This window comes from Manis pentadactyla, chromosome 13, assembly GCF_030020395.1.
Source record: "Manis pentadactyla isolate mManPen7 chromosome 13, mManPen7.hap1, whole genome shotgun sequence".
Taxonomy (NCBI): Eukaryota; Metazoa; Chordata; class Mammalia; order Pholidota; family Manidae; genus Manis; species Manis pentadactyla.
In genome coordinates, this window is record NC_080031.1 from 96,440,544 (window position 1) to 96,454,254 (window position 13,711).

General features: G+C 49.0%; 1 protein-coding gene across 1 annotated transcript in view; it reads left to right on the top strand.

Moving 5' to 3' along the window:
- The window catches only part of CATSPER3 (cation channel sperm associated 3), a 34,751-nt gene that overhangs the window by 16,785 nt on the left and 4,255 nt on the right, over positions 1-13,711 (top strand). Inside the window, exons 3-7 of the mRNA XM_036898043.2 lie at positions 5,801-6,040; positions 10,933-11,115; positions 11,744-11,884; positions 12,228-12,347; positions 13,214-13,371. Coding sequence (XP_036753938.2) covers positions 5,801-6,040; positions 10,933-11,115; positions 11,744-11,884; positions 12,228-12,347; positions 13,214-13,371 — 842 coding nt within the window. The remainder of the gene's footprint in view (positions 1-5,800; positions 6,041-10,932; positions 11,116-11,743; positions 11,885-12,227; positions 12,348-13,213; positions 13,372-13,711) is intronic.

Consider the following 13,711-nt stretch of genomic DNA (forward strand, 5'->3'; position numbering starts at 1 on the left):
ATTTGAAGAAATAGTAGCCAAAAACTTTCTGAATTTTATATAGAATATACACATCCAGGAATCTCTGTGAACTCCAAGAAAGACAAAGCACAAGGAGATTGACATGAGACACATTATAATCAAGCTGTCAAAGCCAAAGAGAAAAAGAAAATCTTGAAAACAGCAAGAAAGAAGGAACTTGTCACACACAAGGAATCCTCAGTAAGACTGGCAGCTGATTTCTCCTCAGAAATTGTGGAGGAGAGAAGGCAGTGAGATGCCATATTTAAAGCACTGAAAGAAAAATATTTGCAACCAGAAATTCCATATCCAGCAAAACTATCCTTCAGAAAATGAAGAAGAAATAAAGACATTCCCAGATAAACAAAAGCTGAGGAGTTTGCTGCTAGTAGACCTGCTATATAAGAAATGGCTACAGGTAGTCCTTTAGGTGGAAATGAAACTAGGCAGGAACTTGAAACCACACAAAGAAATAAGGAACACTGATAAAAGTAACTACATAGGCAAATATAAATGCTAATGTTACTGTATTTTTGGTTTGTAAGTCCTTTTTTTCTCCTATATTGTTTAAAATACAAATGCATAAAGCAATAATTATCAATAGTTTGGGGCACAAAATATATAAAGATGTATTTGTGACAACAAAACATAACAGGGGGTTGAAGCTTTATAGGAATAGAATTGTACACTATCAAAGTTACACCCATAGGATGGCCACTATCCAAAAGACAAGGCACAAAAAATGCTGGTGAGGACGCAGAGGAAGGGGAACCCTCCAGTGCTGTTGGTGGGAATGTAAATTGGTGCAACCATTGTGGAAAGCAATATGGAGGTTCCTCAAAAAACTAAAAATAGAAATACCATTTGACCCAATAGTTCCACTCCTAGGAACTTACCCAAAGAAAACAAGATCTCAGATTCAAAAAGACATATGCACCCCTATGTTTGTTGCAGCACTATTTACAATAGCCAAGATATGGAAGCAACCTAACTGTCCATCAAAAGGTGAATGGATAAAGAAGTGGTGGTACATATACATAATGGAATATTATTCAGCCATAATAAGAAAAAAAATTCCGCCATTTGCAATAATGGATGAATCTAGAGGGTATTATGCTCAGTGAAATAAGCCAGGTGGAGAAAGACAAATACCAAATGATTTCATTTATTTGTGGAGTATACAAACAAAGCAAAACAGAAGGAACAAAAGAGCAGTAGACTCATAGACACCTTCATGCCCAAACTAGACAAGGACAATATGAAAAAGGAAAACCATACCCAATGTTATGAGTGTGGACACAAATATCCCAAACAGAATATTAGGAAACTGAATTCTTAAAAATGTATGAAAAAGATAACGTATCATTGCCAACATGGGTTTTTCCAGAAATACAAGTATTAGAAAAATACACACATATAATTACTCAGTTTAAAATATTGAAGGAGAAAAAAATGATAAGATCATTTCAAGAGATGTGGAAAAACAAATTTAGCATGAATATCTTTCGTGATAAAAACTTAGCAAAGTACATATATAAAAGATTTATTTTAGCCTGATTAAGGGGACCTATGAAAAACCTATATTGAAATTCATACTCAGTGGTGAAACTTCAGCAGTATTGCCTTTAATGGTGCATACCAGCTATTACTGATCAGATTTGTATTAGAGTCTTAGCCAATGTATAATACAAGAAAAAGAAATAAAAAGCATTAAGGATTAGAAAGTTTAGAGAAAACTATCATTCATAGGTGATATGATTTCTGCATAGAAATCCCAAAGGAATCTGAAAAACTATTAGTAACCATTACTTATTAATAAAGTTAATAAATAAATAATAAAGCCCAGCAAATTTGCTTGATCTATGGTTAATAAATAAAATTAATTATGTCTAATACATCAGCAACAAAATAGCACTTCTAATAACAAAATATGAAAAGTGCTTAGAGGCAAATCTAATAAAAGTTTTATGTGATCTTTAGGGAAAAAACCCAAAGATGTATGAAGGTTGTTAAGACATAAAGTAGTAAATGGAAAGACGGGAGACATGGATAGAAAGACTTTAGTTCGTTTCTTACAGAGGCAGTCTCACCCAATTAATCTATAAAACCAATGCAATTCCAATAAGACATCTGGCAGGATTTTTAAATGGGTCACCAAAGGCTGGTGCTTTTTGATTCTTTCAGATAAAAGAAAGACAAAGAAAAACCCAGATTATTTTGAAAGTTAAAAGGGGAGAAGGCTTGATTTACCAGGTAAGACTTTCTATAAAGCTCTGGTAATTAAGGCAGGAAGTAGACCAATGGAACAGGATAGAGTGCTCAGAAACAGACCCTGGCTTGTACAGAAGCCTGGTACCTGTCAGATGGCGCTGCAGATGAGTGGTGAAGGACAGAGTCCCGGTGAAATGGTATTAGGTTGTGCATATGGAGGAAAAACGCGGTTGGATCTCTACCTCACAGCATACACAGCTGCATGCAAGACCCAAATTGAAAGAGGAAATTTAAAAATATTTAATAGAAAATATGCAATATTTATGTGATCACAGGAGGGAAAGATTTCTTAATAATACAAAATACATAAGCCATGAAGAAAAAGTTCAGTTAATTTGTTTCCATTAAAATTTCAAACTTCTGTTCACCAAAAGATCATTAAATTGGTGAAAGGTAAGTCAGTGTAGAAGATACTTGCAGTACATTTAACAGGTAAAGGGTTAGTTTTCAAGATATATTAAATGATGATTACCTCCCAAATCAGTAAGAAAAAGACAACAATCCACCAGAAAATTTGGCTAAAGATTAGAAATAGGTAATTTACAATTTAACCATATAAAAATGCCTAACTTCATTAATTATTAGAGAAATGATAATTAAAATAAAAAATAAGGTGCCATTTCATATTCATTAGACTGACCAAAAATTAAGACATCTGTCAGCAGGAAGTGTTGGCAAGCATGTAAAACAATAGAAATATTCCTGATGTTAAACTGATACAATCATTTCAGAAAACAATTTGGCAATATCCAGTGAAGTTGAAGATGCTCATATCGATTCTACTGTCATTCTACTCCTAGGTATGCAACTGAGAGAAACTACACACTTACGATAAAATGTACAAAGAATTACTCAAACTTTTTATACTGTTAAGCTGTTTGCAAAGTAGTAAAAAATTACCAACAAGTTAAATATCATCCAAAGTGTAACTAACTAAATAAATTGTAGTATTTTTAGAAGTGGAATCGCTAAATAGTGGGGAAACTGTACACTAGGTTTACATATATCAATCAATATGGATAAACCTTATAAACATAATTTTAAATGGAAAAAACAATTGCTGGAGAATATGTTAGTGTGTAGGCTATTTATGTAATATATAAAAACCACAAAACAGTACCATGTAGTTCTAGGGATATGTATGTGGTGAAAATGTATAATACACGAGCATGACATCCTCTAGATTGGTAATAGAGAACAGACGTGCCTTTGTGGGAAGGGAAGGGAATGTGATCATTGAGGGATAACCAAGAGACTCTGCTTGTAGTGGTAATATTCCATTTCTTAGGCTGGGTGGTAGTATATGGTTGTGCCTTATGCTATTCTTTACACCTTGCTTATTTTAAACGTTACATAGTAACATTACTTAGTAACATAGTCACGTTAAAAAAATAAAAGTGTATGTAAATGGTTGCCATGTCTTGTAAACTTGTATTTGCCATGAGGTTAGACCTGATGGCTCTAGGGGATGGTGTGGTGTTGAAGAAAAGAGGACAGACTCCCGATGTGTTTGTAGGCCAGGAAGACGGACTTGCCAATGGACACAGGGATGCATGGGGAAGAGAGAAGACAGGGAAGGCCAGTGTTTCAGATGGAGCAACTGGGTCACAAGTGACTCTTGGACTGAGATGGGTTTGGGGTGGGTTGAAGACAGGCTCGAGGGAGTTACTGGAGGGAAACTGAAAGGTTTTCGATTTATACCACTGTTAAAAAGAAAAACAGAGACCCAACATGGGATCATTTCCTGTAGGCCGAGTCACCAAACTGGGACTTAATGCCCAAAGTAATTACAGTTGAAGCCTCTCAGGAGTGGAATTTTTTTTTTATGAAAGTATCACTGATAAACAATCAAATGAAGGTTTCACATGAACAACACAGTGGCTTCAACATTCACCCATATTATCAAGTCCTCACGGCCCCCCCCTTGTATACAAATACAAGTATACAAGACAAATGAAAACACCAGCTGCCTTAATGTTATCTACATGGAGAGCTTGAGTTACAATTTGCAGTGACAGCACCTGACATTTATTTAAAAGGTGGTACTAAAAAACAAAGCTCAACCAAGTAAATTTGAAGATCTAATTGGTTTTATTAAGTGATTCATGAATTGGGCAGCATCCCACCCAGCAAGTAGAGAAAAGCTCTGAGGAACTGTACAAAATGGAAGGTTTTTATAGACAGGAGGGTGGGGCGAATGGTTATTAGCAGAGGAACAGATTCTGGATTGTTTCAGGTAAGGTTACCCTCCCTTAGGAGAGGCTGGGGGGTTCCTAGGCACATCACCTCACTAGGAAGTTCAAACTGATTAGCTTAAAATTCCATTCCTGAGAATTCCTAAGATGACTTTATAGCATCTTACTACACTGATTGACAGTGACTGCAACGGCGGGGGTGGGGGGGCGGTGAGGACTCTTCCACTGAGATTTTACATTTTCTTAAAAATGTAAATCAGTTCCTATCCCTTGCTCAGAATCATCCAAGGCTGGGGTTAAAGTTCAAAGCCCTCACCAGGCCTACGTGGTCTTCCCTATGCGGCCTGTCTCTCCAACTGCCTCTCTCTTCCCGGCTCTCCCCTTTCTGTTCTAGCCGTGCTGACTGTTGTTCCTTGAACAACCCCTTTCCCACCCTAAGGCCCTGTACTTGCCCTTGGGGAGCCTTCTCCCAAATTGTGGCTCCCTGGCTTCAGCAAGGCCTCTATGCACCAATATTTTGAAAACAGCTGCCCCCCAACCTGACAAGTCCCTTTATCCTCTGTTTCATTTTCCTTCCTATCTGATGTTACATTATATATGTATTTGTTTAAACATTCATTTCTGTTTCCCCTAGTAGATCACAAGCTTCCCCCAGGCTGGGCATTTTCTGTCTCACTCACTGTTGCATTTCCCCGCGCCTAAACTGGTGTTTGTTTGGCGTATTGTCGGTACTTAATGAAAGCTTCTTCAATGAACGAGTGCATTGATCCTAAGGAAAAATCTAGATGACTCGAAAGTACCTTCTGGTAAAATCAGAGCCATTAGAGTTGTAGATCCTTGAGAAGAATTTGAATAAGATTGTTTCATAAAGTATAAAAGTGGAAAAACAGTATTCTTCAGAAAGATTAGTTCACTTAATGTAAGTATCTGTGGTTAATTGAGTGACTGTAAGTAGATATTTGAATATTTTACTTACATTCCTAAAAATGTGGATATCCAGGTTGACCCGAAAATTCTTGGGATCTTTTCTTTGGGAACCCTTACATTCAGGTTGCCTGATGTGTTCAGTTGCCTTATATTGAATACATCATTCTGTCTGTCACAGTCAGTCATTCCCAAGCACCCTGGGTCAAACCAAGCCCTAGGCTTAGGGCCATGGCATAGGGAAGATACAGGAGAAGAGAATCAGACACACTGTGTGTTCATTGTGTGCTAGGGAGTCTGCTTGCATTTCTCTTTCATTTGGGTGGCTCGGGTGGCCCGGGCAGGGAGAGGGCCAGGACCCCAGGACTCTGCAGCTTGGTCTGACCTTCCAGCCCTTGCCCCCTCTGCAGGTCTCAGAAATCATCTTCGTGTCCATCTATAGTTCTGAGTTCTGCATGAAGCTCTACATGGACCCCATCTACTATGGGAAGGATGGCTACAACCTGCTAGATGTGGTCATTATCATCATTATCTTCATCCCCTATGGCCTCCGCAAGATAAAGGGCAAGCACTACCCCTACCTCAGCATCGCTGATGGCATGCAGTCCCTGCGGATCCTCAAGCTTATCACCTACAGCCGTGGCATCCGGGTGAGTAACCCAGGGGTACCGTGGTTCTGGGAGTGCAGGCGACAGGTCCCATTTGCCCACCAGCCCCTGATGAAATAATAATTCTATCATCCAATTAGTGAGTCCTACTGTGTGGCAGGTTGATCTTTACTGATACCGTGTTATTTAATCTTAAAACAATTATAGGAAAGGTATTATTATCTCCATTTTACAGATGAAGAAATTGAGACCTGTGCTCACTCAGCAGTTAGGTGGGAGAGCTGAAGTGTGAGGGGTGTGTCTGCCTCCAGAGGCCTCTGAACTTTTCCTCTCTCTCAAGCTGCAGGGGTACTGAATTTCTGATGGTCCAGCCCTTTGAACTATGTGCCCGGGAAGTCCCCAGCTTTTCGGCGACCATGGCGCCTCACTGCTTTCCCCAAATAGCTAAAACCTGCTGCTCCTCTTGGGAATGGTCTCCTTACTGCGTTCGAGCAGCTCTGGAAATGTTGCTCCTGCTGAGAAGTCATGGGGCGAGCAGCTGTTCTTTGGCTCAGCAGGTTTCAGAGCAACCTGCCCTTCAGCATTCATCCTGGCTGCAGTGTGCTTGTCCTGGCTCTGCTTGCGGTGCCCGCGCTTCTCCAGGAAGGCCGTAGTTTGGACCCGAGTGACCAGCTAGGGTGTGTCAGCGTGTTCTGCTGACAGATTGCCCCTAGCCTAGCCGGGATGCCTGTGCAGGGCGTAGGCCTCATACTCAGGAGCCCCAGCCTGGGGTGGAGAAGGAGAGGAGAGTGTTGGAGGACGCCCCCCACCTCCCGCCTCCGCCATAGACCCGCTTTCATTCATTTCTTCTGTCACGTAGCCACACAGCTGTATGTGGGTCCCTCTCAAACAGCACAGTCTGGTCCTCCTCCTCCTCGTCACGGCGAGGCTCCTGGAAAAAGGTGTCTGTGCTTCCAGACCCTGTGTCCCTGTCTGTCATTTGTGCCCTGGCTTGGCTGCTTCTTTCCACCCCAAACTAGCCTCTCTGAGGTTGCCGATGACCTCCTGGTCACCAAGGCCACCAGCCGTTTCCCTTGGCTTCTTGCCACCTCTTGCCCCTTGGTTTTCCTCTGCGTCTCGGGCATGACTTTGGAGTGCGTGTTTTCTTTGCCTGGCCTTAAATGTTGTTTTCTCAGGACTGTGTCCTGAGTTCTCTTCCCTTCTCACTCTGCATATTGTCTTTGGGTGATCTTTTCTACTTTTCAGGGGTCCTCACCTGCCCACGCCTCTCTCTTTGACCTTCAGACCCAGCTGCCTCCTGGACGTTCACGTGTTCCTCAAATCCAGGCCTAACCTGGCAGGCACCATTCCCCGCCCACACCCTGGCTTCTCCTGCTGTATTTTGCCTTTTGGTGAAGGGCACCCCTACATTCAACTGCCAAGTCCTAATTTTGAGTGTCAGTGAGGACTCCTTTCTCTCAGTCCTAATTTTGAGTGTCAGTGATGACTCCTTTCTCTCAAAGCCCTGTGACCGGCCTTCTACATAGTCACGGCCTTGTCCAAGTCTTTTCGCCTTCGCAGCCACCACCACCTCTTCAGCACCACACACATGTGCGCGGATCCCTGCAGTGACTTCTGACGCTGCTGAGGGCGCTGGAGCAGGAATGCCGCCGCAGCACTGGGCAGGGGGGATCTTGAAAGTGTCTATCAAATCATGGCACGCACCCTTTCAGACCTGAGAGTGGCTCCTCCTGCTTGTAGGCTAGAGGCAGCCCCTGTGATGCGTCCTTGAGTGGGAGGTGGGAGTGTCTGAGAGGCCGAGTATTAGAGCTGAGACAAGTAGAAGACTGCAAGTCCCCGGGAGGCAAAGGCCAGGTGGTGGGTACCTCAGGGGGAAGGGTGGCCTTCTTCAGCGTGTTAGGCACCAAGGGAGCCAGGGGCCTAGGGTGGTGCCAGAGTCACTGGAGTTAAGGGAGTCAAGAGGCCTGGGGGTTAATAGGTGTTCCACCGAGAGGCTGAGGGCCCTGAGGCTGGCAGCAGCAGGGTGGGGCAGAGCCTGGGGGCAGTGATTCCAAGACATGACAGGGTGGGCCTGCCCAGAAGCGCAGGCGGTGCCCATAGACACAGGGCAGCAGAGGGCAAGGTAGACGGGGACCTCCTGACTCCGGCCAGCCAGGGAGGAGGGCTGCTGAGGAGCGATGGCCTGAGGCAAGAGAGGATTTTCAGGTGAGGTCAGGAAAGAGATCACATGGAAGGAATAAGCAGAGACTTGGGGGAGTCACTTGAAGACAGGAAATGGCAGTGCACTGAGGACAGGAAGCCCAGGCCGGGACTGCGTGAGGGAGGGGGAGGCAGAAAAAACTGGGGGCAGGAGAATCTTCTGCTTGGGAGTGGGGGAAGGGCAGTGACCCAGGTTGGCACCCTGTGAGGCTGAGGGCACGAGCTGCCTCGTGAGAGCGTCGTCCTGACTATATCCTGCTCAGAGGCAGAGGCCTGCAGGTGACTGAAGCTTAGGGCCTGGCAGGGGTCCGTCCTTCCAGCCCTGGGATCCAGTGCCAGGAACACAGCCCTCCCCACTGGCCAGCATCTACCCCACAGCTCAGCCTGGCTTACTTGGTGACTGCAGGCATCTGCTCAGTCTTTGGTCCTTGCAGACATACACAGAGAGCTGTGGGCGTGCAGACACAACATGCGCACAGATACATGGCCCATGTTTGACCTCAGCAGTTTCTGTCATTCAGCAGAGACGTGTATCCCCAAGCTATTTCCTGGGGACCAGCAGGCTGTGGCTCTCCTGTGGCCTTTGGGATGTCACTGGACCCCAGATTCCTAGAAGCACATAAGAGACTCTGGATTGCATATCCTCCGTCCACCAGCCTGGCCAGCTGGCCAGGGGAAGCTGGTGTCAAAGGTGGGACCTGCGCCTCTGTGCTTATTCATATGCATTGAGGTCTAAGTGAGGCTCTGACAGAGCGGCAGCCTCAGTGCCCGGAGCCGGCACTCCGGCACATCCTTGGCCTCTGTCCCCTGATTAATTAAAATGATACTTTGCCTTCCACCTCATGGCAATAAACCTGTACCATGAGGAAAGAGTTCCTTGTTGTTTTGCGCACAGGAAAGTTCTGTTAGCTGGGCACCTGGGGGCCACACTGCCCCTGTTCATCTCTAGCCCAACCTGAAGACTAGCCTGTAGCTGCTTGGCTGTGGGGGTACCAGCCTTACATTTCTCCCTGCTTCCTCCTCCGCGGGCTCCTCATCTTCCGCACATCTAGGTGGCTGCACAGAAAGGCTCTCTGAGTGGCCAGGCCTGGGCACGGACCCTGTCTGGAGGTCCTCTTCAAACCCAGAATGCCCCAGGAACAGGAGGGCAGCTGTGGCTTGACACAGAGCCTGGCAGAGCTAGAAGCTTCCCTAAAATGAGGCACCTGTCGGGGGCCAGGCCATAGGCCTTGGAAGCCCAGGACTTCCTCAGGGAAGGAGCTACCAGCCCATGGGCGTCTGGACAACCATCCCCTGGGCCTGGATTTCTGCACCTTCTGGACTGCAGACTGATGGGGCCTGCCTGGACTGTGCTTGAAGAACAAGGCCAAGGCCAACTGTCAGAGTGCTGCAGGGGTGCGCGTGGGCTCTGGAGAGCATGGCCTCTGGCCCACCACTGTCCTCTAGCTGCTCGGCTTTGGCTGCAGGAAGCCAGGCCTCGGGCTGGCCTGGCAGTGGGAGACCCAGCTGGGGCCTGTCCCCCACCTCTCTGCAGTGCCTCTGGTCCCACCACCCCGTGTTCACCGCTTCCCCACCGCTGAGCAGACTCCATCCCACTGTTGCGCGTCCCATGAGAATTTGCCTCTTCAGTCTTAGTAGTTTCTTGGGAAAGAAGTTTGTCTGTCCCACAAGGAGGAAGGCAATTTTTTACATCTCAGCTCTTTTGAAATTAATCCCACAACACTGATTTTCTCCCTCTGAGGCCAGGAGATGGGCAGTGGCAGGTCCCCCCTGCAGGCAGCTGTCAGGCCAGTGTGCAGGCAGGGCAGCCCTGTGCTTTTGGGCTGTCTCTCTGCTTCCCGAGTTACCCCAAGCTGTCGGAACTTCCCTGCCCCGTGGCCTAGCTCCATCAAGTACCTCTCTCTTACTATGAAGCCAGTGAACGGTTTCTTAGCTTAGTAAAAGGGGCTTTTGCAGCTGAAGGCGGTGGCACAAGGCAGAGGGCTTGGGAGCCGGTCCCAGCTCTGCCACTGTCCTGGAGCGGGAACCTGGCCGAGGCATTCCGCTCCTTGGAGCCTCTGATCCTGTCTTAAAATTGGAAGACTGATGACACCTACACACCTTGAAATGCTGTCTGTGTTCAGAGAGATGAACATGTATTGAGTGCCTACTATATGCCAGACTCCAGGACATGGAGAATGGCCAATGAGGAGCCACCATGGAGGGGCAGACAAGACAAATGCCCATTCCATGGGCCACAGAGTGGAGACCTGCCTGTGCAACAGGACCCAGACAGAGTGGGAAGACATGTTCCCTGCGGGTCTCCTCCTTCGCACTCCCAGGGTGGCTCCCCTACTCCTCCTGGACCTGGAGAGCTTTCAGGGATGGCTCTCAGCTGAGAAGCAGGAGCAGGACACCCTGGGGTGACCACAAAGGCAGGTGGGGTTCAGGTAGACTGGTTAGCGGTGCTGATGGGGAGGCTACCCCAGACCTGCGGCAGCACGTGCCAGCTGCCCACAGGTCACTGAGGGTGGAGGCTGGCAGTAAACCATGGTTGGATTGGTCTAGCCCTCAATCTGGACACAGTTCCCCTTCATTCATTCATTCATTCACCAGCCATTTATGGAGTACCTGCCATGTGCCAGGCGTGGCCCTGGATGCTGGGGACAGCTGCTGTTTGGGCAGATGGGACCTCTGTCCTCTGAGCCGCACCCAGCCTAGCAGCCTTGCCTGACCCCAGCGCCTCTGTCTTGCAGACGCTCATCAGTGCTGTGCGGCAGACAGTCTACACCGTGGCGTCCGTGGTCGCTCTGCTCTTCGTCCTGATGTACATCTTCGCTATCTTGGGCTTCTGTCTATTTGGAGATCCAGATGGGGGTGATCCGAATAACTGGGGGAACCTGGCTGCGGCCTTCTTTACCCTCTTCAGCTTGGCCACGGTACTGGGTTTGGGAGAGCGGTGGGGACAGGGGCCTTGAGAAGGGACCGTCTCCATGTTCAGGTCCTTAGCTGGGCTGGGGAAGCTGAGGGCTGGCCTCCTCAGACTAAGCAGAAGCCAGTACCCTGGCCCAGGCCCATCTCTGTCTCTATCTCTGACTCCCTAGAGCTTCCCATTTGTCCCACAGCATTGTGAAACCTTCAAAGAGTTCTCAAAAGATAACTTATTTGGATTAAGTTTAATTTAGAAATGAAACCGAGGTCATAGAGCTTTTTTGGGATCAAGCTGTCACAAATCCGCCACGAATAAGCCTGCAAAGCCCAAGTCCAGAAGTCCAGACTCTAATGGGCTCTGGAAAGATGGGTCTTTCTAAAGGGGGACCGGCAGAGGCAGTGTCTTTTGGGGGAGGATGGGGGCCTTTTGGAGAAGAGCCCTCAGGATCCCTTGGCCAGAAGTGTCCCCACCCAGTGGTGCTGCCCTAGGCCACCACGTGTGGACTGGCGTCCGTGGGTTGGGGCGGGTGTTGAGGGCTGACGTGGAGGCTGAGTCGGCCTCCTCCTCAGTGGGGCCAGGCTTTGCTAGGGTAGGTGGGAAGGGGGCCCTTGGCATACCCCGCCCTGCCTGAGCAGGTTGATGGCTGGACAGACCTGCAGCAGCAGCTGGATAAACGGCATTTCGCCTCGAGCCGGACGTTCACCATCGTCTTCATCCTGCTCGCCTCTTTCGTCTTCCTCAGCATGTTTGTGGGCGTGATGATCATTCACACTGAGGTGAGGCTGCTCAGGCGAGGCGAGGGGGCCGGGCTCGGGGTGGCGAGTGGAGCTGCAGACCAAGGCCCTGAGCTGTCCCCCTGCTGACGCGGAGGGAAGGCCGCCCTCCCTCCTCTAGCCCCGCTCTGGTCCCTGAGCTCACGATGGTGGCCAGCAAGACGGAGACCTGGGAAGCCCCTGCAGCTGCACCCCGCAGCTTGAGTCGGGGGCTGGTGCTGGGTGGAGGACCCTCCTGCTGAGCGGCCTGGGCCGCGGGGCAAAGCTACGGAAGAGGAAGATGGCGGGCAGGGAGGCGGGTATGCAGCGAGAGCCTGCACTTTACCTCCATCCTCCCATTCTCTAGGCTTTCATTAAAAAGTTTAAGCAGGAGCTGATGGTGGAGAGACAGCTGACCCTCATGGAAAAGAAGCAGGTGCTTCTGAAGCTGCAGCAAGAAGAGGTCAGCAGGCTGCTGCAGACACAGGTGGGCGGCCTTCACAGGCAGGCGGGTGGACAGAGAAACGGACAGTCAAGGCTGAAGAAATGGGTAGGAAGAGGGGCCTGGGAGCCTGCAGAGAGCAGGTGGCCTCAGGCAGCTGTGGTCCCAGGGAAGGCAGGTCTCTAACATGCTATAATTTTCAGCTTCAGGCTTTATTCTGGGCATTTTAATATTTCTGTGAACCTCTTATGAATATTGTGATCAAAATGCCTCCCTCCTTCTCCACTGCCACGCCCTTCACCTGGTTGCACTTGTTACTGAGGGCTCCCGGAATGCCAGGCCGGGATGGCCCCCATCCGGTGAGTGGGGAGGGCCACAGAGAGGTCACGGAGGCCCTGACAGTCACTCAACCTCGCTTTTTCCCCCCTGGAACAAGAATGAGTCCAACAGGTTGGGGATTGTCTGTCAAGCATGTGTGAAGGGCTGGGTTCAGTCTTCTTGTCAACCTCGGTGCCGCTGTGCCCCCCACCCCCAGCCCTGCTCGCTCTGCCGGCTCCGAGTCGCCGCCCCTCCCGCCTCACGTGCTCGGCCCCTCCCTCCGCAGCCTCTTCTCCGAGGTGGAGACCTCGGCCGGACGTGACCGGGCCAGGGTTTGTCCAGGGCGGGGCGAGTCCTTGCTGAGCCACCCTCAGGCTCTCTCCGGCCCCTTCCTGCATCGTGTCCTGGTGTCAGCGACAGCAGCTCACGAGGCTCCCTCGGTTAGGGGGCATCCAGGCTCAGAAGGGGTCAGGATGGGCCTGTGATTAGGCTCAGGCCTCAGCCTGGGCCCCTCAGGGAGGGTCCCTAGGCCTTTATGTATATTGGGTGTCACCATCTGCTCAACAACGTTCTCCTGTTGCCTTCCTCTCTAGAAAAATGTTGACTATGAAAGTTTCAGTAAGCTGGTAGAGAACTTCAAGAGGACCCTGCAGCATACTGACCCCATGGTCTTGGACGATTTTGGCACCAGCCTGCCCTTCATCGACATCTACTTGTCCACTCTGGACAACCAGGACACTACGATCTACAAGTCAGTCCCAGCCCTGCTGACCCTGGCCCAGGAGACCAGGCTTTTCCTGGTCCCCAGGCGTCTTTGAGTGCGGGTCTGTGTCAGGTGCCCTGCGAGAGAAAGGGGGTGATGGCCGACGTGTGGGGCAGATAGAGTGAGGCCCTTCTCCGGAGTTCGGGATTCCATGTATGCCCGTGGCCTGGGCAGCTGCGTGGACAGGCCTGTGGCTAGGGACTCTGACCCGTAGTTAAGTGCCGGCTCCTTTGACTCTCCAGGCCCTTCCTCACCAAGCCCTTTTGAAAGGACAGAGGAAGCAGCACCACTGATGGGCGGGTTGGGTACTGAGGCTCCTGGCCTGGTT